At 43.7% G+C, this 24254-nt stretch overlaps 1 protein-coding gene across 8 annotated transcripts in view; it reads right to left on the reverse strand.

The window, feature by feature from the left end:
* Positions 1–24254, reverse strand: part of agrn (agrin) — a 261810-nt gene that overhangs the window by 19386 nt on the left and 218170 nt on the right. For 6 of the 8 annotated variants that reach the window (XM_042228156.1, XM_042228161.1, XM_042228157.1 and 3 more), the window contains 14 exons: positions 23024–23149; positions 18658–18785; positions 15845–15959; positions 14924–15043; positions 14359–14724; positions 12718–12910; positions 10827–11042; positions 8521–8750; positions 6822–6956; positions 4345–4435; positions 3884–4048; positions 3686–3797; positions 2092–2103; positions 108–224 (listed from right to left, as the gene is read on the reverse strand). In XM_042228156.1, the coding sequence (XP_042084090.1) occupies positions 108–224; positions 2092–2103; positions 3686–3797; positions 3884–4048; positions 4345–4435; positions 6822–6956; positions 8521–8750; positions 10827–11042; positions 12718–12910; positions 14359–14724; positions 14924–15043; positions 15845–15959; positions 18658–18785; positions 23024–23149 (2126 nt within the window). The remainder of the gene's footprint in view (positions 1–107; positions 225–2091; positions 2104–3685; positions 3798–3883; positions 4049–4344; positions 4436–6821; positions 6957–8520; positions 8751–10826; positions 11043–12717; positions 12911–14358; positions 14725–14923; positions 15044–15844; positions 15960–18657; positions 18786–23023; positions 23150–24254) is intronic. The other 2 variants (XM_042228155.1, XM_042228158.1) reach the window with 1 other exon arrangement.

Consider the following 24254-nt stretch of genomic DNA (forward strand, 5'->3'; position numbering starts at 1 on the left):
CGCTGGACTTTGCTGCTGTATGTCCAAGGTCATTAAAATAACATAGAATCGAAAATCTGAGTTAATGACACATTAATTCGTTTACAAAGAGACATGTATAAATTTACCTGCTGGACTGTTCCCTTGAAGCCTTCCGTAAGTGCAGCGGCTCTTGCTAGTCGGCTGTAATCAGGAGCTCCACCAACAAAAAGAGACTCTTTCAGGTTAAGATCTACGTGCTGGTTCTGATGAGAAAGGACACAGACACGTTTCAGCTTATGAGCCAGAGATGCACCCCACAAAAATAGCTCTACATCTACCTCTGTATGTCTTTATTGACTCTTACCCATAACCCATCATCAACTTTTCTCAAGAGTTTCCTATTCAGAACATATTGGCTTATACTTTTACCGCAGTCAAGGGAGCCAGGAAATAAATTGCATCCTTTTACCCAAGATATAAAGACTGAGATTAATACACATACCACATTTACAGACATGTCACAAATGTCCCATAAAAAAAGATTTAATACTAAAGCCAGCAGAGGCTTTAACTGAACTTCCTTGCCTTCCTTCCACGCCAATACACTTGATACATTACAACATAATTGATTTCTGTGTCTCTCAGAGAGAGTGGTCAATTATCCTCTATCTGTGCGACATAAAAAGAGACTACAAAGGAAAATCAGAAGCAGGCTGGGCTGGAGATATGGATGGTTCTTTACAGACATCTCTAATGAATGGCTGATTATAAGCACCGACCTTTCAAACGGTTGAGTGTGGAGACACATTAATTGCAATTCATTTGTGCAGCAGGCGGCTATGAAATTCGATTCTTTCCACCAAACCTTTGGAACAATTGCTTTGCATTAGCAAGGTGCCTCTTTGCTACTTTTGCATGGGAGAACTGGCCCACTTCAGAAGGAAGGAATTAATGATCTTTATTTTATGTAGGGCAGTAATTGCCAGAGGGTTAAAGTGGAGTTAATTGCTGTAAAAATGATGGAAGGGGCCAAATAAACTGGCTTTGTGCAGGCAAGCTGGCATCAGGCTGGCTTTTATTTAGGATGGGATTTGGAGTGCGGGAGGCTGTGGTGCTTGGCTGAAGCCCGGGGCTGTGTCGCTGCACCTTGAGCCGCTTCCAGCTGAGATAGAGCAGAGACTTTGGCCAAAGCGGCTGGACCCAGTTGTGGCTGTTGCCTCTAGGCTTTGCCAAAAGTTGTCACCAAACTTTAGGGCAAAGATAGCCACCTCAGGCTCTGTATGCAGACATTACTGCTCTACAACACCCATCTACTCTGCAGATAGAGTTACAGAAACATACTGCACCTTCCCTGAGATCTTACCCCTTCATAGAGTGATACTCTGGAATTTAAGTACTCACTATCTATGTCAAGCTACACTTCTATGACGCTAAGTGAAACTGCATGCAATGGAATGGTAGATCATGTTCTAAGTTTTCCCCCTCTTCCAGGTAATAATAACCACCTGTTGAAAGAGGATGGCTGGTTCCATGGGGTGATTCTTGCTCAGTGATGTTCAGTGAGACTTGTGTCGTAATGGGTAAAAGAGTGAGCGAGTTCATGATATTATGGAGGATTGTTCTTGTGCATAAAAGTGAGAGCAGATGACAAAAGAACAGCCAGGCTTGGCTTAGCACCTCACCGTCTCCTACGGTATATATCCTCCTCGCCTCCCATGTCTTCGCTCTCACTTTCCGACAGGCACGCGGCACTGGCGTGATATCCCCGCCTACGGCAGACTAATGAAGACGTTTCTTTGTTGCTAAAAACAATGGCCATCGCAAAGATGGCTGCTTCTTTTCCTTCTTACCTCCCACCTTCCCACCCCCACAGCAGATGGACCGAGGTGAAAGCCAAACCTTGTTCTTTAGGAGCATCTCCTCTTTGGTGCTGTGTGTGCGTTTATGAGCTTATGAAAATGGCAAAGTTGTTCTACAGAACTGGCACCTTTAAAGCTGCCTGCAGCTCTGCAGAAGTACCCTTTTTTTGGTCTGTGCAGTTGTTGCATGAAGAGATGAGGGTAAGAGGACACAGCGAGGTGGCTCAAACAAAATGCGGGGCTGAGGTGTGACTGGGACTTGTCTAATTACCTTGCGTGATTTCTTATTTCCAGACAGCACATCATAGAGAAGGAAAGAAAATAGGGAGGAAGAGAGTTATTAGGGTAACTAGAAAGTGTCTGTGCACAAAGGAGCATGCAGAGCTAGGCAAATGCAAAAGCCCACAAAGCACACACGTACTATAACACACGCACCTGCAAGAGTATTAAAAAAAAAGCCGCTGTGAAGCACTGACATGTGAGACAGGTACGTTAAACAAGAATATAAAATGTGGACAGCACACCTTTGCATTATATACATACACACACATGAAACCACAAAGCTGTGCAAGTGCGTATTTACACTAGAGAACATGAATGCAAATAAGACAGTAAGTCTAAGAAGGCCGTGCATGAAACATACGATGCCATTAGCAAAAGATGAAAAGGAGAAAAAAACAAAAAACACTTCATGGATGAGAGTCTATGAATAGTGCCACTTAACCCAACCTCATTTATAGACCACAGCCATTCAATATGAGGTGAAGTAGATTATTATTTCTGTTATCCGAACCTTTGAAAGTTTGTAGTTCATTACACCAGCAGCCTGAACAGACTTTGAAATGAACATGCTATATGCATCCATATATGTTCCTGTGTGCGACCACCTTTGATATGATATAGGTTTCTCTGAGCAAAGCGTATTGTAACGCCTTCCTGGTTCTTAGCGCTGAAGTGGGAGAGAATTAGCTTAGAGCAATACTGGATAGGGTCTCTGCAATGAGCTCCATAACTAGTCTCAGCTCATCCCTTGCGTCCTACCAGCCCCCCACTCATCTTCGCTTTTCCCTTGCTCTCTTTCTTTAATAAGATTTTCTGCCTCCGTTGCTGGAGTAAAACACAATTACCATACGGACGATGGGGAGGCAGAGGAGGGGTGACTGAGCAGCGAGAGAGAGGGGAAAAAAAGAAAAAAGCAGTGTTGCATCTTAGAGGAAGTTGATGGAGTTGACAGAGTGCATGTTCACAGTCACAAATTACACTGTTTAATATAATTGGATGACTTGCAGACTTATCAAACTATTAGATCGCCTTCATTTGGAACCATGTACCTGCTTTATTAGTCTAGTCGCCAGGTTTAAAATTTTCATTACGCACTCTCTCGCTGCTGCTATCTCCTTGATCTGCCTCCACCTCCCTAGGCAGCACCCTCAAAGGCTGGATTTATGAAATTGACTGTATACCAGCAGAAAAGGCTGCTTTTTGAATTTGGTAGGTAATGCTAACTTTTATCTCTAGAAAATCAGGAAGCTTGAAGAAGTATTACAAAATTAAGACTGCCCCTTCTATATTTACAGCTCTCCCTCTTGCATTGCTGGATTTCTGGAGATAGCTGCATACTTTAGGTTAGAACAAACTATACGCTCTGGGACTGTGTACAAAAAAAATCAGCAAAACTGGGTAAGCAGTAACTTGGACACTACTTATAGGGGCATGATGTGGCGTAGATGAGGCATAGGCACACAGAGGGGTATATACACATATAAATACAGGCATAAGGGTAAGGATAGCACTGGCCCCTGAGCCCCGCATGCTAAAAGCAAGATAACCATTAGAAGTAGCTTGGTGGGTTGCGGTTTTCTTACTGGTGCCTCTCCTCGGACAGCACCCTTCTTGTTCACCATGATCTCTCCTTTGCGGTTGGAGCGCTCCAGGTTGATGGTGTTCCACACATTCAGCTGGATCCGTTCCTTACTCCTGAATCACACACATGCACAGTTTTATATTTCTCTGTTTTCTTGTTTGATAACTTAAACCCTCTTAGATTCTCAAGTCGTGGTAACCTTATGGTGGCAGGTCCCTTCCCCAGGTCGTAGCGAAACTCCAGGAATCCACCGCTCAAGGACAGTGAAATGAAGTCTCCTCTTCCATCCGATTTTTGGCCGTTGTAAAAGATCAAACCATTGGAGTCGTTGGCCATGAAAACCACTGTCATGCTAACCTTTTGACTGCAGATGTAACAGAAGCAAAACACACACGTGAGTTTAAGAGGATCTCCTAGAAACATCTCCTAGATGTTTTTCTGTGTCTGGTGCATCAACACTGTTTCTCCAGTATATAAAGACATTGTATGTTCTACATGCTCACACTTAGACAACATTACTTGTTTCCGTCATTGTCAGTTCAGTCCAGGCTTAAAGAAGGGTGTTGGCTTTAGGCACAGAACAAGCTCAGTCTGTGAGACCTACGTGGTATCCGGTGTTCAATAATACATGTGGGTTTCACACTGAGGCATGGGACTTACCGCAGATCGTGCCCGTACAGATGTAGCCCCTTCAGCTCCAGGTAAGAGTCTCCGTTGAACAGTGGCATGTAAGCCCCTTGCCTCTCAACCACTGGGGGGAAAAAAACCAAAGAGACGGTATTGAACCGCAGGTGTCGTTTTTGCTGCTGACAAAATTGAAATTCAGGGATAGTCAGTACATCTTTGAAGAGCCTGTCAGCATTAAGGAGAGAGATGGATTTGTGTTTTTATAGCTTTTGGGATTAAGACTTTCTCCTGACGGAAATTCAAACAAAAAAATTAAATAAATTAAAAAACCCTTATGTCAGACTGATTACACAGCCCGCCACTGTATAACAAAGGACCTTTGGAGACATGCGGAGTTTAACACCACAGCCTGGGACCTATCAAATAATGTGGCTATTGTATTTTGGCAGGCCTTTTTACAAATTCATGTCTTAGCAACAGGGTCTACGTCTGGCTGTCCCGTCTTTTGGCTGTCTGGAGTGATTAGGACAGGCACTGTGCCATCCCGCTAACAAGTAGCTTGACATTAAAAATCATTCAAGTGTCACTGTGGGAGTATGTGTTTATGGTGTTGCTTGCAAAAGCTACAATCACTGAGAGGAATGTGCCACGCTAGATGCTCACACATATACACATACCTATCTATGTAGCCGGCAAGAAAGCTTTTACTCGTAATTGGCTGGGATTAGTCAGGATGGGGAAGGGAGACATAGAAGAGAAAGCTAATTAGCTATTGTGCAGAAGACTGCTAATGATGATGACGGCACGCACCGTGCAGGAGACGGAAAAAGAGTCTGGTGCACGCAACAAGGAATCCTGCGCTAAAGTGAACACTTTAAGAGCTTCTCAGAATGTAGTTTCCTATAGAGCAAGTCTGGAGGGTTTTTCTTGTTTTTTACCTAGCGCTCGAACTGAAAGCACATCGATCAATAGGTGAGCAGAGGGCAAGGCATTGGAAGAGGCTGGATGACCAGGAAAGCTGCATGATGCGTGGGTGACTGAGTTTGACGACTAAGAAAATTTCCGTCAAGTTAAAGTTTCCACAGCTGGTCTTTGGTCTTTAAGTCAGAAGCGGCATTTAGCGAGCCGTTGCTTCTATTGCTAAGTCAGTGGCAAGCTCTATGGCAATTTTGTTGATGGTGGAGTAATGACACCCAATTAGTACTTCTAATAAACCCACAGTATCAAAAAAATTAAATGGCAACAATCAGCTTGAATACACAAAAAAGAAAATCTCACACAAAGACCTAGCTTAATGTAACTGACAAGCCCCCTTTTTTTGGTCTGTGTGTGTACTGCCTCAATCCTAATGATTATGCTTCCATCACTAAACTGTAATGATTTACACTATGACAGGGTAAAAGCATTGAGTAAAGTAGGCCATTCAGTACTACTGGAACACCCTTGAGAAAAGTCCTTGACTGTGAATATTATAGCAGCGAGCTACACTGACAAACCCCTGGTGGAATTGAAATGGAAGCCACAGCTCAGCTAAACATGCGCACACACACGCGCACATGCTAAGATACAAACACTTCATATTACGACCAATTCACCTTCAGGCTTCTGATGAGAGCGCTCTAAGCTACCTGTCTTTTTAACTGTTCTCAGTGCAGCCCTCAGAGGGGACGTCCGCCTGGCTGCCACCTTATCTCTGAGCTCCTCTCGGGGGCTGACACTCTGGCTGACTGACGCTCCCATTAATCACCGCGGGCAGGAAGGACTGATGCGATTAGTCATCTCATTGATTCGTGTGAAAAAAATAGCCTTTTGGAATGGGAGACGCTCCCGCTCACATGGCATTGATTTTGGTTCACCTCAATTTATTTTAATCACCTGCTAACTTGGACTCGAGGCGAAGGAGAAAGAGGCTATTCCCATCTGGTTTTTTTCCGAATTCCCAGGGTTACAAGGTTGCGTGTTTCTCTTTTGTTCAGGATTTGCATCGGAATATATTCTTTTTAATTCACACTTGCAGAAGTCAACTTCTGCAAGCATTCATGACAACATCTACAAAGGAAGGGAGGGATAAACATGAGTAGACTTCAGAATGCCACACCGCCCAAAGTGCTAATGATGAACTTCAAAAGCAGCTGAGCTGTGCTCCGGTCTTTTTCCCAGCAGCGGCCTGGTTCTGCCATGTGAAACTAAGTACCAACAAACATGTTTGAACACAACACCTGTGGGCAGAAAGGCAGGGAGGGAGGCTGCATCCTACCCACTAACAAGCGTAGCAGAGTCGATGTGGTGAATGGCCCGACGGGGCCAATCATCTACCTCAGTTCTGTATGCCACCAACCCTCCCTTTCCCTTCCACCCTGAAGGCTTTTGCACCCCCCTTCTTCTGCATTTGATCTCCTTTTTCGATTCAGCGGGAATGGAAATGTCACAGAAGAGGGAAAATAGGCATGGAGGAGGGTGCTACACAGCAGACTCCAGACCAAAACTCTGTTGTGTCCGGGAGAGATTACCGTTCTCGCAGTGTCTTCCTTCACGTCCCATGGGGCACTCGCATTTGTAGCCTCCCTCGGGCTGTGCCTGGCACTGGGAAGACGGATGGCACCTGGTGGGGCTGCACGGGTCGTGGACGTCGGCACACGTTAGACCTGGATGTAGACACAAAAATGTCAGAAGGGAACCACCAAGGAAACATGCAACAAGCGCCAACGTATTCAACCACTGACTCTTTTGTATTCCACTTGAAACGAGGGGAAGACAGAAAAAGGAGAGAGAAGCGGGTGTATGAGGATTTCCTCTGTAATAGAGGTCATTTTCTAATAGGATTTAGAAATATTACACGTCCAGATTAAACAGTGGAGAGCCTTCCTGCCACGCGGCCATGTTTCTAGGCCAACGCCGACTGTGGGAAAGGCTAGCAGGCGTCTGGTGGATGATGGGTTTGCCCTCTGCCACAGCCCATCTGAATTCACCCGTTATTACTTTAGCAGTCAGAGCCTGTGGTGAGGCGAGTGCTTTAATGAACCCCATCCCCGCTGAGCTCACAGGGCTCCCCCGTTTTCCTCACTCCTGCGTTTGGAAGCTGTATTTTATCCTCCACTCTTAGCTCCTCGCCACCATGGCTCTTTTTCACATCTAGTCTTCCTCTCCCGTCTTTTTAACTCTATTACTCTCTCCCCTCTCGCATTCATCCAGCTGTCCTGACATGCCCTCCCTCTAACTACAACTCTTCCCGCCCATTTGTTCTGTCTTCTCTCTTTCTGTGATCTGTCCTGTTCCTTCAAGATAGCCAATCTCGGCCACTTTTAAATGGACATCGTGACAAAATTAACTTCAATCTGAGGGCGCAGGCATCGGTCCAATTCTCATTAACACCATTTGTTGTACACTGGGTTGCTAGCATAACTTCTGTCACAGCAGTGCTTCTTCAGATTTACATGCCTCCCCAAGCTTCTCAGCACCAACAAAAACATAAAGGCAACAGTAATACAACGCAATACTTTATTGATCCACATTGTATATTCAAGGAAAACGGCTCTTAAACCTCGACTGACAGGTTGTTTCAATAACCATTAACCTGCCCCCATTTGTGGGTGAAATCCTTTACTATTCGAGCATAAAAGTTAGATCTGACAATTAAATTGCTTCTTGTGTGAAACTTTCCGCGGTAAGCTGCAGTATAACCAGCGAGGGGCACGCTTGGCTAGGCCCTGCTGGTGTCTGCTCTTAACTATATTCTCTCTCTCAGCTGCTTGTTAGTTGCCATCTGCTGGAGGGAGAAAAAGACGAGGAAAGGAACAGTGGAAGGAGAGATAGGCCAAAGGCCAATCACAGAGAATTAGTTCAAAGTTTTTCGTGTTCCTTGCACTGCGTCAACATTTAAACTCCCATTTCTGTGCTGGACACACAGATTTGATAGTGTTTACAAAATGACTTGCAGCGCTGCTGCTGGGGGCATGAGTTACACTGTCAAATTAGCCTGTCAAGCTTACTTAGGATTTGTGAGTCAGGCATGACCACAGTGAATCCCTGTGGAGAAGGCAACACTGAGATGTATTAGCAGAATTTTAACTACAAGGTGTTAGGAAAGTTTGAAGATTACATATGAATAAGGCATATTTTCTACTTATTTCCCCACGCTTATACTGGAACCAACTACTCAGAACTCCATGACTGTCCATAACTATTAGGAAAATCTGCTCAGCATCTTACCCCAGAATCCTTTGCTGCACTTGCAGTGGAACATCTCGGCCTCCTTCACCTGGCAAGCACCACCATTCTTGCAGGGATTTGGCAGGCAGGGGTTGTTGCCGCATTCACCCACCCCGCTGCCGTACAGACTTTCGCCCCCGTTCTCCTGCAGGTTGAGGTTCCGGTTGTTGACATCTAACATGCGGATGCAGCCCACCAGACCGACTGCCAACCCTGTCCTCTCCTTTACACTGAAGACAGACAGGGGGGAAAAAAAGTTACACTACTAAAGCTAACTGAATCACACTGAACCTGCAGTGAAGAAATGGCATACTCTATGAAGTATTATTAATACACTTCATTATATTTCCATAAAGGAAGGGCTAGATGAAGACTTTTCCAAATTCACCTCGGATGTTGACCTTTTTTTCTCGAACATCTGATCATTTCTGATCAAAATCGAACAAACTGGTTAATTACTACTATTACTGACACCGGCTTTGTACCAGGGATGCCACAATATCATATCACATAATTACAATCATTCACATAAATGGCATTATTTTAACCATAATTCCAAAAGAAGTTGGGACACTGTGTAAAATAGGTGTGTAATTAAAAATAATAATAAAATAATAAACATTTTATTTATATCACTTTCTCATATTTACCTCATATTTTATTCACAGGAAAACATGTGAAGTTAAAATGCACCATTTTAATTAAAACAAAAGGTCATTTTGATTGTGATGACAGCAACGTGCAGCATCACAAGAGAGACCAGTTTCCGGACTTTTGGGAGAGGAGAGTTATCCCATTTTTGTCTGATATAGGATTCCAGCTGCTGAACAGTCCTGGATCTTCTTTGTTATATTTTTATTTCATCCTCCCTATCGCTGCCAGTTCCACAGGCACTAATGCACCTCCATAGATCTCCTCTTTATTCTGGCGGACACAGCGTCCATGTTTTCCAAAAAGAGTGTCAAATTTCAAATCGGCTGATCACAGAACAGTTTTCCATTTTGTCTCAGTCCATTTTAAAGCTTTGACCCGGAGAAGACGACAGCGATTCTCGATCGTGTTCACATATGGCTTCTTCTCTGCATTGTAGAGCTTTAAGCAGCATTTGTATAGTTAAAGCTCAGACACAGTGATTTGTGTAAGTGCTCCTGAGCCTGTCCAGTGATTTCAACATACTGTGCCCCTCTTAGACACCCTTTTTAAACCCAATCACGTCACCGACCTCTAATATGATTAACCTAATTAGTTGCAAAATTGCTCCTCCAGCTGTTTCTTTTTAGTACCACTTACTTTTCCAGCTGCCCCTCTCCAAACTTTATTGAGACACTTTGCTGCGATCAAATTGTTCGAAGACAAATGAGCAAGATTTTTCATTAATCAGTAAAATGTTTCCTGTGTTTAGATTTGCAAGTCACACTGTCCCAACTTTTTGGGAATTAGGGTCGTACATTAATTGTACACGTATAAATAAACAGGTCAAAACACCTTCCATCAACACAGTGTTAACTAAAACAATATTACTAGCGTGGAGTGGGGGGCAGATAGTTTGAGTGTGTCCACAGGCTTGCAACTAATGACTCTAATACACTGCGATTTGATGCCTACTGTCCGTGTCCTCAGCTAGCTGCAAGCTCTGGGGCTGAAAAATGAAGCAAACAAAACAAATCCCAAACTGCCAAAAACTGCAATTCTTTGAACTTCCGATTGAAGCTGTACTAAAAGCAGATTCCTGTGTTTAAATTCCCAACTTTACAGCAAATTTATGACTTAAACGTTTCTACTAATTTTATAACATGAAGAATTTTTTTTTCATAAAAGCAATTTATTTTAAATATTCCCATATTGTTATCCTCCTACTCTTTAGTGCACTTCTATTAAGACCAATGGATGAACAAGCAGCAGATGGGGAAAAAACAAATGGAAGATGGGGCCGCGCTCTATGAAACCACTCTAGGCAACTATCCTCACATGACTTAACGGAGGGTACCAGATGAATACAAATAACGGCAGTCGATTTATCAAAAAGCTGCACATGGCTAATTTTTCCCTCAAAAGTCTCCGACTAGGTTACGGGCCACTGAAGTGGGATTAACATTAGTTAACTCTACACTGAATAAAAAAAATGGCAAATCAGCAAAATTAGCATAAACAGAAAACTTGATTGGTGCCGCTTGGAATTAGCTAGATACTGAATATATAAAAGCTGTAGAATGAAATATTAAAATGAGCCACAGATGATGGACTTTGTGTCTGCACATCACTATTAACACAATGGTGTGACTGTAACTGCAATTCCAAGGTCTTACTCTTGCTCGATGTCCTCAGGCACTCCTCCGATGAACAGGTTGGTGTCGAGGTTGAGGCCATCTGTGCCCCGTGGGCTCTCGCCCTCGATGTGTGGCTCGCTGTCCACGCTGAGCATGGCGTTTCGGCGGTTGCGAGTCACCACCAGCTGATGCCAGCGGCCTTGACTGATTTGAACTTTGCTGAGGGCCGTGCCTGTGCCCGAACCTGTGTTGAACCTGAAAAGGGATGATACAGAATAAGTTAGACACCTCACTTTACCAAAAAATCCCTCTATTTCTGCTGACTTTGATACTTTCATCAGGCAGGTATTTTATTTTTCAAAATATCCAACTTAACTACAATGACTACAGGAAATCTGCTCATAATGCTCAACAAGACAAAGGTGGAGGAAAGAAAGAAGATACAAAAGTGTTTATTTGGAATTTCAGACTGGAGCATGTGACTGGAATGACTGGAATCACATCCTCATTTTTAATTCAACCTTTTTTCTAATGAGGTTTTGTTGAGAGAAAAAGGCCGTATCATCACAGAAAAGAGCCGTCGTGTATGTGCACCCACACATATGGTAGCATTATCGCAACCTGAGAGCAATTATCTGCCACAAATAATTAGTTCTTCTCCCCACGTCTTGGATTTGCAGAGCTGTGGGTGGTAATCTCACAGCTGTATTTCTAGAATTGAGGCAGAGCTCTATTTGAAAGCACAAGTGACTAATGATCTCCTTTAGTTTGCTATTGATTTTACCCTGAATAGAGCAATCTAACCTGGCCAGGTTGGGAGAAACTGAAAGACCTTGCAAGGGTCAGGGTGAAATGTGAGAACCAGAAAGACAAGGGAAGCTAACATTAGAAATAAAAGGTCCGAAAAAGATGCACTGCAGCATCTCTAATTAGCTCATTCTTGTCTCTTCTGAAGATGTTCCCGTCCCCAAATGATTTTTTATTCATACGTCTCCGGCAGAGAGAAGAGATTAGTGCTAGTGTTTTTGCAGGTTTCTGGCAGGAAAAGTCTCGTCTCTCATGAGACTAGATAAGACCTGCAGTTACTGTCAGCTTCAGTTTAAAGTGTAATACTAGATATTTTGCCCACATAAAGCTCCAGTGTGCATGTTAAAGGGGCAAAACACCAGTTTTACATCAGGATCAATTTCCTAACGGTGACCCAGCCTGACTTTAAGTCTGCAAACATACTCCATCCATTCCATGATGGAATAAAAGCTGTAGATGGTTACCAAGAAGGGATGATGAAAAAAACATCATTATTTGTTTGGCTACATTTGATTATTTATTCTTCTATTTTTTGCTTTGGTCCTAGAGTGATACTGCCCCCACCAGTGTTGACAACATGCACAAAAACACACTTGTACCACTTCAAACCTGACTGCTACATGCACAGTTCTGATGGAAAAGAGTCATTTAAAGCATCTAAGCTGAAATTTCTTTCTCATTCGATACATCTGTAAATACAAACACCGCATTTTGTAAATACAGATTAGATTTTTCCTTTGTTTATCTGTGTGATTAAAGATAACATATAAAATGTGCACTTGGGACATTAGCATATATTCCCGAGTATATATTCCTTCCACCTGTAATCATGTGAACTGTAGCTTTTTCTTTTCCCGGCACAGCCGTTTTTCCGACATGTTTACTCACTGTAATTATTTGCCTCATTATCTTTAGTGCCGTCTCTTTGTTTTATTCTTATCTGCATCTGTTGTCAGCTGCTGCTGCAATGACCCGGTTTCATAGTGTTGATCATTAAAATTTCATCTTATTTTTGCCACGATGGATGTGAAAGTAAAAAGCCTACTGAATTCAATCAAAAAACAAAACATCAGGACCACTGATGTTAGCCGACAAGGTCCCTCTTAAATCAGCTGACGTTCACCTGAGCTCCACCCTGCCATTGACCAGAGCAAGAGAGATGAAGTCCTTCTTGCGATCCTGGCCGTTGTAGAGCAGGATGCCGTCCATCTCAGAGGCTCTGAACTCCATGGCGATGCGGACAGTGTGGTACGCGCTCATGGTTGGGAAGGCCAAGTAGGACTGGCCTCCAAATGACGGGATGTAGTACTTGATCACTGTGGAGGAAAGAAGACAACGAGACATTCTCGTCATTATTATGTGATTTGCTTAATTGCAGTGTGAGAGAAGCTTCATGCACGTTATGATGCGTGAGCGGCACGTGACAGAAAATGAGAAGAATTCTGTTTATTTTACAGGATTGATGTTTTCACCAAAGGCTTGATAGGTTTATCAAAAGCAGAAGGTGCAGAAAGAGGAGCCATCGTGCACAGTCTCACACGCGTGCACACACAAACACACACAGGAAATGTTTGTTTTTTGTGAATCTACTTGACAATTCTGATTATTATCATGCATTATCTCTCCTGGGCTCCTTTTTTTCCCACCGTCCATCTGTCTTCCTGTCCGTCTCTCTGAGGAGAACGGCATCTGATGAGCTCTCGCTTTTCTAATGACTTGATTGATCTCGGGGAGGCTGGTTGTGCAGTTTTGTGTGTATGCGTGCATGATTTCATTTAAGCACTCTAACGCAAAGATCCACACTGATTCTCACCAGCTAATCCCCATCAAAGCAATTAGTGTCAATTATCTTAAGACGCAGCTGCGTGAGGTTGCTCCCCATTTCAGAAAAATCCCAGAGTAGAGTAAGAGGGAAGAAAGGAAGGAGCTGCGCTTCTCTAAAAAGTTCTCCCAGGTTTATGGTTTTCTCTGCGGCCTCGGCTGGATTTTGTGTAGCCTTTGGTGCACGGCTCAGTGGTCGCTCATTTCTGAGATGTTGGGCCTGTCTGAATCACTCGAGATGAGCTTGAAGCGCAGCAGTCGGGGAGAAACTCAATCACACCTCAGCTCTTTATTTCCAAGGGTTTTCTTTTTTCTTCAACACCGACCGTAAAACTGACACTCTGTACAGTGCTGTGATTGCTCGCTGATAAACCGTCGAGCTTTATACGATCCAATAAATCCACATCTGTGGCCACATAACATTTCATTTACATATTTCAAAGCTAACTGAAAGTCATTACTCCCACTGCCAATTAAGGTGTCACCTTGCAGACGCTACAACCACGCCAAACCAAAGCATGACGCGGAGAAAGCATTTCTTCTTTCGCTTTAAAATAGCGTTTTATTTGATCAAGTGTTTCTAATATTTGATTTTTTTCCTATTATAATGGTATGTTTCTGCTACTTTATAAATACATCAAAGCACTTGAAGATGTGGTTAGTAGTGATTATAAAACAGCTAAAAAGCATGATTGGCACAATGAAAAATGGAGTGCCTAAAACCCACTTAGCTGCTGCAAAATCTCTGTAACCGTTAGCCTTTGGTGGGTTCTTTGAAATTGCTAATTGCAAAGTAGCAAATTACAGGGAAAGTCTGTCTAAGCTCATTTTCTTAGATGAGTCTGAAATAAGCCGAGACTTTGAAACTTTTGATTTAAGAGTAATCAGAAATATGGCAAAAGATAAAGTTCCTAAAGAAAATGAAAACTCTGTGCTGACCCACCCTTCTCGCACACAGTCCCTCCGCGGCCCGCGGGGCACTTGCAGTTGAATTCGCTGCCGTTTTCCTCGCACGTGCCTCCGTGGAGGCAGGGGTGGGAGTCGCAGGGCTTCTGCAGCACCTTGTGGTAAGGCCTGGTTGTGAAGCGGGCAACGGTAGTGGCTGGAGGCAGGGCAGTAGTGGTTAGAGGCGAGGTAACCGGCACCAATTTATGTCTGCCGCTGAAGGGCCTGCGGGTGGTGGCTGTCGGTCGACGGGTGATGTAAGGGGAAGTTGTAGGAGGCCTGGTCGAGGTGGTGGGAGCAGCTGTGGTGACCGACGCTGTGGTGGTAGTGGTAGTGGTGGTGAAGATGGAGATGGAGGACAGGCCTGTCAACAGAGGTGGTTGGAGAACAAAAGGATTTGGAAAAAGGAAATAAAAGGGACATTAAAGTATGTTGAGCCTGCGGTTCTGAGACTTTCTATTCAAGACCTGTAAAACCTTTGATAAACTACCTCATGAATAACTTAAAACTCCCTTTCATTTTATTAATCCCTACACACTCCTGTTAAGTCCACACTGTATTACCATAATTGGTGAAGCGAATATTCTCATCCTCCGGCTTCTTCACAGAGATGCTGGTGTCTTTGGAGGCCTTTAACTGTTTCAGCAGAGCTCCTACGATGTCCTCCACGGTGAATCTTGTATCTACAACAAACAAGAGGTACAAGCATTTAGAGCAAGGCCTCCGAGGAGCACTCCAAAGCAAATACAAGGCTTGAGCTCCTTAAATGTTAAAAGGGATATATCAAACAGCCCTATGTATGACAGTTGGGAGGGTCTCCGTGGACCACTTGTCCTCCAGCCGTTGATTGTCCGGCTTTTTTCCAGATGAATTGGTCTCATAATGTTCGCCGCAGATGTTTGCTTTACAGGCCATGGAGGAGCGGCACATAACGGCACCCGATAACCCACGTGAAGGATATCAAGGACACTAAATGAGGCTCATAAAACGATGGAATAAAAATAAAAAGGAACGGAGGAAGCTGATGTTCTGTGTGGTAGTTTAAAGAAGCAGCTGCTGCATATGACCCAAGATCCAAGAAAAGTATTGTAACATGATGATATTTAGACAATACCCAATTCCTTAGATATCCTGCAGGTCCTGCAGGTTTTAGATGTGTCCTTGATCCAACACAGTTGATTTAAATGGCTATATAACCTGTCTTGAAGTTCTCCAGATGCCTGGGAATGAACTATTTATTTGATTCAGGTGTGTTGAACCAGGGTTATATCTAAAACCTGCAGGACACCAGCCCTTGAAGCCTGGAGAGCCCCACCCATGGTTTAAAGCACGTGTTGTGCAAATTTCAGAAAGCAAGACTATCCAAGCTCATCTATTTACAAGATGCCTATTTTTCTACTAAAAATGTATTCATATCTCACACACCCTCCTCGCTGAAAGCCAAATGCACAAAGCTCATCTATCTCTCTTTAAGGATCTCTCACCTGGTTTGAAGTGAGCCTCGACATAGGCCAGGATGGAGTTGCTGGGCGCCAGGTTACGGACACGAACGCTCATAAAGTCTTTGTGCACCGCCGACTTCCTGAACAACTCATTGAGCTGAGGAGAAGAGAGAGAGAGCGAGAAAGAGTGGGAGGAGAGAACGGACAGACAGAGGAGATGATAAATGAGGCCGGTAATGAGCTCCACGCTATCACGGCAGCGAGTCCAATTCCAGAAGACTGTACCCTATCTCTGAGGAAGAAAGAAGCTGCCTCTCAAATTGGGGTGCATGGAAGGAACCCATTGGGTGTGGGTGCACAAATTGACATTTAGCTGCTGCCCTGGCATTAATTATTGGAACAAGTTTTCAGGAGGAGCTAAGATAAATGTTGAGCTACCCTGACATTATGATTGGTTTTGCTACTGATGCTCGTTACTGTGTGCACGTTGCAACAGCCTGAAGAGCTCTTTATGAGGTTTGACTGAAGTGGGATTTTTTAAAATCAGCCAACAGTGATATTTTAACAGTTATAAATACTGACGCTGCCTTTTAACCCCAAATCTGGATGAGTATTTTCTCTTAAAAATGGGCCATTTTTATGCTAGAAGTAAAAAAAAAAAAAAGAAGTTATGTGCACTAGTTTAAATTGTGAATTTATCACATGATGTGATTCTTTTTATTAAAAGTGACCTATTCATGATATGTACACTGTAAATCAGCAAGTCCTCAGACAATAATGAGGAAAAACATTTAAAAAACAAAAACAAAAAGCTGCTAATCAGTGACAATGAGTGACTGAGTGGACTTTGTTGAGTTTGAGGATTCAGTTTGTTAAAGATGATTTCCTTCATGCATTAAATGTCTCTAATTTGTGGGCTGAGGTGTGACAGCAAAGTCGAAAAATAAAATCCTCCAAAACTGGCTTAGTCACGGTGGGCAAACTCTCCCGTGGACACACGGTCCTCAAAACCACCTGGTCTTTCTTTTCCGCTTCCTTCTCTTTCTCTTCCACGTGTTAATTTATCTGCAAATTACAACAGGTTGTTCTGTCAGTGAAACGAGCGGCGGGCTGATTCGCCTTCTTTCTATATACCCGTACGTTCAAGTGAATGTGTCCTGGCGTGTATGCTCTGCATGTGCTCAGTGTGTGTGCTGGAAGATGAATAGGGGGTGGTTGGCGTCAAGTGGCACACTAGGCTTCAGAGACACACAGGCTGATAGTGTTAATGAACACACATGCACGTACACACACACTCACAAATCACTGTGAGGTAGAAGATTAGGTCCCAGTGGGGCATAGTGACACTAATTCAACAGCTGGTACATGTGTACTGTGTACCTAAGCGCGCGCACACACACAAACACACAAAGTTCCCATTTCATCAGAGGAGCAAGACCCTGGCTTGACAACAGAGACATTTGTTCAAAGGTCTAAGCTCAACATAGAAAACGGACAGTGGAGAAATTCAACCAGGGTAACCAACACGAGCCAAGCTGTGATTACTGTACAGGCTCTGTGCCCGCCTGGGTTTTGGCTACAGCTACTGGCATCGTGACCATCCAAACTTATGAGACTCATATCCAGAATAAGGACTTGAGTTTTCAAATAGCTGAAAAATCATAATTAATCTCACATGAAAAGCTGCTTTTTGAATACTGTGAAGTGTCTGGCAAGCAACTGACAAATTATTCTTTAAACAAGTCTGCAGAAAGCTGTTATTTATTTATTTTATGTATTGGTCTTAAGCTTGAAGAATTTCTTTGCCTGTTTATTTAGGCCACATTCTTTGGACGTTATTAATACTTCTGTAGGTAATCTAGATGCGTATAATATATATATCGTATAAGAGTACCATAATACCCATCCATATATTATAATAGTATAATTCTTTTAAGTATATATATATGGTTGTGTGGTGCTGTACGTCGCTGTGTGTGTGTATATCTCTGTGTAGATATGTATATAAGTCTCTGGAATTCCTATTTTGATGTAAATGTTCAGGGGAATAAAGGAAAAATAGAATGGTAAATCTTAATATCTTCACCTGTGTCAGGCAGGTACATCTGAAAATGTTATTCAATTTCTTTACATATTCATGTCTACAGATCACAGATTATAAGAGAATTCTAATATTCCCCTTTTATTAAAAATCAAATATCAGATAGGCCACGTTGTCTGCCTCTGATATGATGTATGTTCCTCTCTAAGTGCAGCCAGCCAGCAAAATGTGTGGTTTCTTTTTTTTTTTCCTTTCTTTTTATCATTGTTGTTTTTTTCTATCAGATGTCAGAGCACAGAAATCACTCCAGCTCAGTGTGGCAGAATATTACTCAGCTACTTCAGGGGTGTCAAGTCTGTAAAACGTGCGATGAAACCTGCCTGAAGGAGCTGAAAGAATCTGATTAGTCTGGCTCTCGGGAAGAGTTTTAGTGTGACACGATGCTTTGAGTGTTGTCTGAAAAGGTTTCCACTCATGACAAGAACATTCTTGGGAATACTAGGAACATTTTTTAGCATTACTCTCCAAGCTTCCCTAATGGCAACAGTGGCAACTGTCATTTGAATCAATTACATCAAAGCAGTTTTAATTTATACTTTTTCTGGACACTTTTTTGACACTTGAGGGCAGCAGAACAAGCTGGAAAAACAGCAAAGGGCATTAGGACATTTAAAAGTACTTTAAACCTCATTAAAAAGCTTATTTAAAAAGCTGAGAGCTAGCAAAGGGCAGTATAAGCTGAGAGATGTAAATGTGGATTCTTTAATCTATTAATTAATCATGAAATCGTGTGACAGCAAATTCAGCCACTTACAGCGCCCTCTATGCTGCGGGCTGTCTCTCCAAATAGCTCGGACTTGGGGTCCTCCATCTCAGGTGTGTAGATAAGGTCCTGGCCATCCACCTGGTCCAGGTGCAGGGAACCGCTGAACCTCATGGTGGCTGGAAGAAGAAGAGAAGATACAGAAACACTGTGGCTCAAGCCCTCTTCTTTCACTCATTCCCCGCTGCCATCCCCCTCGTTTCAGAGCAGTGCCAGTTTTGGGTTAGTGATGGATTGTGTGTTTGTGTGTGTTTGACAAGGAGGGGTTAGTGAAGTGTGTTGCTGATCGTCTGGGGCTTTAAAAAAGGTCTGGAGTTTGGCCATTAAAGGTAGAGGCGGTGGATTTGTGGTGGTGGAACAGGTGGACTGTGAAATATGACAGAAGAGACGAACAGAAGGTGGAAAAATGGGCCAGTTTTACCAGACCGAGACTCGTCCCCAAAGCTGGCCGTGCCATGGAGGGCTGGGTAAAAAGACAACAAGTTAGACAGACACACAAACACATGGAGGAAAAAAACAACACACACTAAAGTGAAAGCAACCCACGGGCACTCAAAATAGTGCCTTCCTCAGCAAAGAGAAAGCCTCCCTGTGCGACCTTGGGGGTTATGTTGTCCGACATCTATCAACTCTATATGGTTTCTCGGTACTGCCGCCAGAGAGGTGCAGTGCGATATAAAGCTGAAAGTCGAAGGTGTTTATGTGTGCGGTGGAGAACGGAAGAGTTTCTGTGCCGCTCATAATCAGCAGAACAAATTGCCCAAATCAATCATGGCTGCCCCTGCCTGAGCAATGCCAGAGAGAACAGGACGAGCACTTGTATGATTATCGAGAAAGATAGTCATAATTGTCTCCTTAATGCAGGCGGACCCATGACTGACACAGCCTGGTTAAAATTGCATGAAAAGGACAGCAGAAACTACCGATACACACACAGGCGCGCGCCGCCGCCCTCTCGCTCCCCTCCCTCACCATCTACAGTACTTTCACGGGCAGCACACATCGATTCACAAGTGACGGTGGCCATAAAATAGAGGCAAATGGGCACAGTTTGGAGAGGGGTAAAGACAGAAAAGAGAGGGGGGACAAGCGAGATCTGACTTCTAATCTGCAAAGAAGACAAACATCAGAAAGGGTGATTTTCCAGACCACTGCCGTGACGGACGTAAAGAGAGGGAAAGAGAGTGATAAAAAGACAGACAGAGCTATTTGGCTATCAGATTCTAGTGAACTGTAAAATGTAATGGATATGTCAGACTTCCCCAGGCATATGGAAGAGTTTATAGTATCTGGAGCTCAGTGTGCCAATAACTTTCACATTAGCATTTGGCAATTATCCCCGATGCCATTAAATTTAACATACGCAGGACCTAGAGTCATTTTTTTATATTACACTATACTGGGAAATATACCCAATGCAATCTATAACCAAGGTGTTTAATTTTTTTTAAATATGTCAGTGTGGGCTAAACCAAACCTTGAGCCTTTTCCACATGTGATGTCCTAATAATCTGAACAACGAACAATTATTTTTTCCCCCCGTGAGACAGCCCGTCAGATATCAATAAACTGTGTCGTACAATGAAATAGCAGCCGATGCACGAGGCAGAGGGATGTGTCATTTCACTTCTAATGAGCGGGAGATTGGCTGAGGCCTTCTCGGGAGAAGAAAAAAGAAAAAAAATCCAGCGTATTGATCAGCTTATCGCGCAGCTCGGTTTTATTGGTAATAACACTTGAGCTGAATGAAGTATCGATCGCCGGTGTGCCGTCATTGTTAGCTGGGATAAATATTTACAGGCTTTTGCAGATTCGTTTTAACAGTTCTCTTGTAGCCCGAGCTTGTTTCTATCATCAGCCGGATTCGAGGCTAAATGTCACAGGGTTCAACCTCGACAGAACCTTTCATGTTTCACCTCTCCCTGCCTGTAAATTCTGTGAAAGAAATAAATGGCGTAGGGCTCTGGATGGGCAAAGGTGGCCTCATATCTTTAGGTCATGTTGCAGACTGAGTGGCAGTAAATTCTGCTGGTTTATTGAAAGGCTTAGGGGACCTTCACCGTGCCAGAAATGCAACTCCATGCACTAATTTGTGGCCCGAGCTCTTTCAAGTCATGACCCAAAGCTCCCCCGAGAGCCAGAGTGAATCCCTCTTTTCACAATCAGTCAGACTACCACGGCTAGGACAAATAGACGGCAGATTTCAACCGAGGGATGGAGAGAGAGAGAGATAGAGAAATGAAGGGAGAGAGAGAAGCCCTTTATCTTTATGAACTGAGTGTGGCAGGAGTCACTGATTGGTACAACAGCGCTCGTCGGCCCCTTCTAGTCTCTGGGCTCACTCGCTGCTCAACTCCAGAGAGAAATGAACTGATGCAAGACTGGATTGAGATTGACTGGTTTGAGAGAGAGCGAGAGACAGAGAGAAAAGGTGACAAAGAGCTCAGAAGGGAACTAAGGAACAGTGGCGCGGACTGATAAAGAGAAGAGCGCACGTGAGGGTGCAGGGGTGCGAATTCAAGAGGAGAGGGAGATTAAAAGAAAAGGAGCGAGGGTGAAAGAAGAGAGGAAAGAGCGTTCAAGAGTCTCGAGCAAAACAAGAGAAAAGGAAACTCGCTGAGGATCTGTTGGTTATGACTAATATCAGGGCGAGACTGCAAAGTGTTGCAGAATTCATAAAAATGGATTACCAAGGTCAGACTAATGGTTTCACTGTTTCTGTTTTTCTTTTTTTTTTAAATTTCCTGCCACCTGTCAATAAGCTCATTTACATATGATAGAAGTGATTCATAAAAACACTGCTGCAGAGAAAAACCAAAAAACACCACCTGTTCTGAACAATTAAGCCAAACGCTCCGATATCCCGATTTGTAAAGTCAACATTAGAGGTGTAACACGAGGCAAATGGTGGCTAATGTTTAGAAACACGATACTGAAAATTGGCCCTTTGCCCGACTCACCGAGCGAAACAGCAGCGGCGGTCGAGCGAGCTAGATAATGACTGAATCAGTGAAGACAGGGAGCAGGCTTAGAGTCAGGAATGATGGTATGTTTTGATTCTGGTGGCACAAAGAAACGCATCCACTCTTCCTGTTGCGCGGGATGGTGCACACATTGTGCGACTGTGTGTGTGTTGGCGACAGACATTCAGACTCGCAGCTATTTATACGTTTCTTACCTAAACAGCGAGCAGAGCAGAGAGACGGAAACAGCCATATAAGCCGGTTTCCATGTTTTTTGTTTGTTTTTTTACTTCTGTCCTCATATTCTGTGTGCTACTATTGGCCGGCGCCTGTGCTATCCACCTACAGCCAAGCGACTGCATCCCAGAAACCTTCTGAACACAGCAAAATCAGAAGAAATAGGTCTCCACAGATAAAACTCCCACACACTTTATATGTCATAAGTGATGATTAAGGAGGATTTTTTACTGTATATTATACTTTTAAATATTTATATATATTGTTGTTCAATTTTCACATGTCAGCAAATGAATACAGACTGAAATAGATGGAAAGCAGTGCCTCTCTGAATCACGACACTGGCAGACTGACAATGACGAGTAGTTGATTTCTTGCACTTTTGTGCAATTATTCTGACTGTGTTTCACGAGTTAACTGAGAGTCACTTTAATTATTGTAATAACAGAAATTGTCCTCCGACACAGTATTCCTTAACAATATGTTGTGCGGATAACTCTGTCTGGATCAATAATCCATTGCAACACTATTTTTAGCATTTTGCACTTTTTTTCCCCTCTAAAGCTCAAGACAGCATATCAATTACTGATGTCTGGGGCAAAACAGCGCGAGGCCACGCAAACAGAGGAGGACGACAAGGACTTCCTCAGGCAGCAGAGGTTACAGCTGGAAAATTTGGGTTTTTGTTTTGTTTTCTGCTTTAAATATGGAGCTGTGACACGATTAGTTTGGAGGAAGAAGAAACTGCCAACAAGTCCCTCTGAAACCGTCGTTACCACATTTGAGTGTGTGTGCTTGTTAAATAAGGTGACACAAAGCGTTCAGTGGTGAGCTTTGCAGAGAGATGTGTTAGCTGCTCTCTTCTGCTTGCAGCCTTTACACTAAGCTAATCACCTCCTGGCTCCAGCTCCATACTTAATGCACAGGCATGAGAGCGGTATCAGTCTTCTCATCTCACTATTGGAGGGAAAGCCAATTACTTTTCTCAAAAGACCCATGAAAGGCGCCCTCCATACAAACAGAGCCCGAGCTTCTGCGACTCAAAGCAAGAGCTACAGAAGCTGGTGAAACAACAGCAACAGACAGAAGACAGCCGGGAAGATGTTTAGGTAATTAGAGAGTAAAGAAAGTCTTTTTCAAAGGTGTGCTTGACTTACAGGGGCAGTTGGCGCCCTCTGGAGTACTGGATGGTGTCTTGCCATCAGGGCAGCAGCCGAACTCTGTGTTGTCGCAGGACGACCTGTCCTCAAGTGTGGGTAAAGTGGTGCTCGCCATTGTGGGACCTGAGGGCGATACACAGAGGCTCATAATAGTTCATGAAAAGTTACAGCTTATGTAGGAAACCCAGAACAGAGCTACAATTTTTAGGCACTCAACACCAGCAGTGATTCCAAGGTCAAAAACCTACAATTCCAACTTTCTCTCGCGTCTACACTCGTTTGTGTGTTTGTTTTAGAGTGCTGACCAGTGATTGGACACTAATAAAGGCATCTGTCAGGAGTGATTATATGGCATTTTCACTGGAACTGATTGTACACCTGGATCTCTTTTTGTCAGGTAGAGAACACTTAATGGGGAGTGTTGCCAGTCAACTCACACATGGCTCACTTTTAATGATGGGAGGATGTGATAACTGCTCGCTGCAGATTGGGTGAGTTTTACCTTCAAGGAGTCCCAGGAGGACAAAAACAACATACACTCGTGTTTGTGTTACTGTCACTGCATATCTGGCTATCTTGGGACATTACAGACATAAAAGTGGCTCGGCTTGCTCTATCTGAAGAATGAGTGTGTATATAACAGCGGCGAGCTTCGGTCCACTCTAATGATGGTGTTGGCGGAGGGGGAGTCGTCTCGGTGTCGAGGCGGTGCACTTTATGGCCGCGGAGAGATTAGAAATAATCGTCGAGGCAAACAGCTAGCGGCTAAACAAGCCATAAACACGTCAGAGGCGAGGGACGTCCTTCTCAAGGACATGCGGTCAAAGGATGTGGAAGGAGGAGGGAGGAGGGAGAAGGGGGCGGGGCAGAAGGTGGGAGGAGGCTGGGGTTTATGGGGCATCTGCTGGCATGTGGTCTGCACATTTACAGAAGCATCGGGCAGTGCAACTCCTATGGAAGCCATGAAAGCTGTCAAATAAACACAGATAAACACAACGACAAATACACACACAGATTTGTTCGGATTGCAAAAATACCACAGGCACAAAAATGTGCAAATGTGCACCACTGACCTACTCACATTTGTATGCTCAGATGGTGACATGTGCACTCTGGATTGGACAAACACAGTGACACGAGGAACAGGAGATAAGACTAACACACACACACACACACACACACACACACACACACACACACACACACACACACACACACACACACACAC

The sequence above is a fragment of the Haplochromis burtoni genome, unplaced genomic scaffold, assembly GCF_018398535.1.
Source record: "Haplochromis burtoni strain Fernald_Lab_line unplaced genomic scaffold, NCSU_Asbu1 Contig_307, whole genome shotgun sequence".
In the NCBI taxonomy this organism is placed as follows: domain Eukaryota; kingdom Metazoa; phylum Chordata; class Actinopteri; order Cichliformes; family Cichlidae; genus Haplochromis; species Haplochromis burtoni.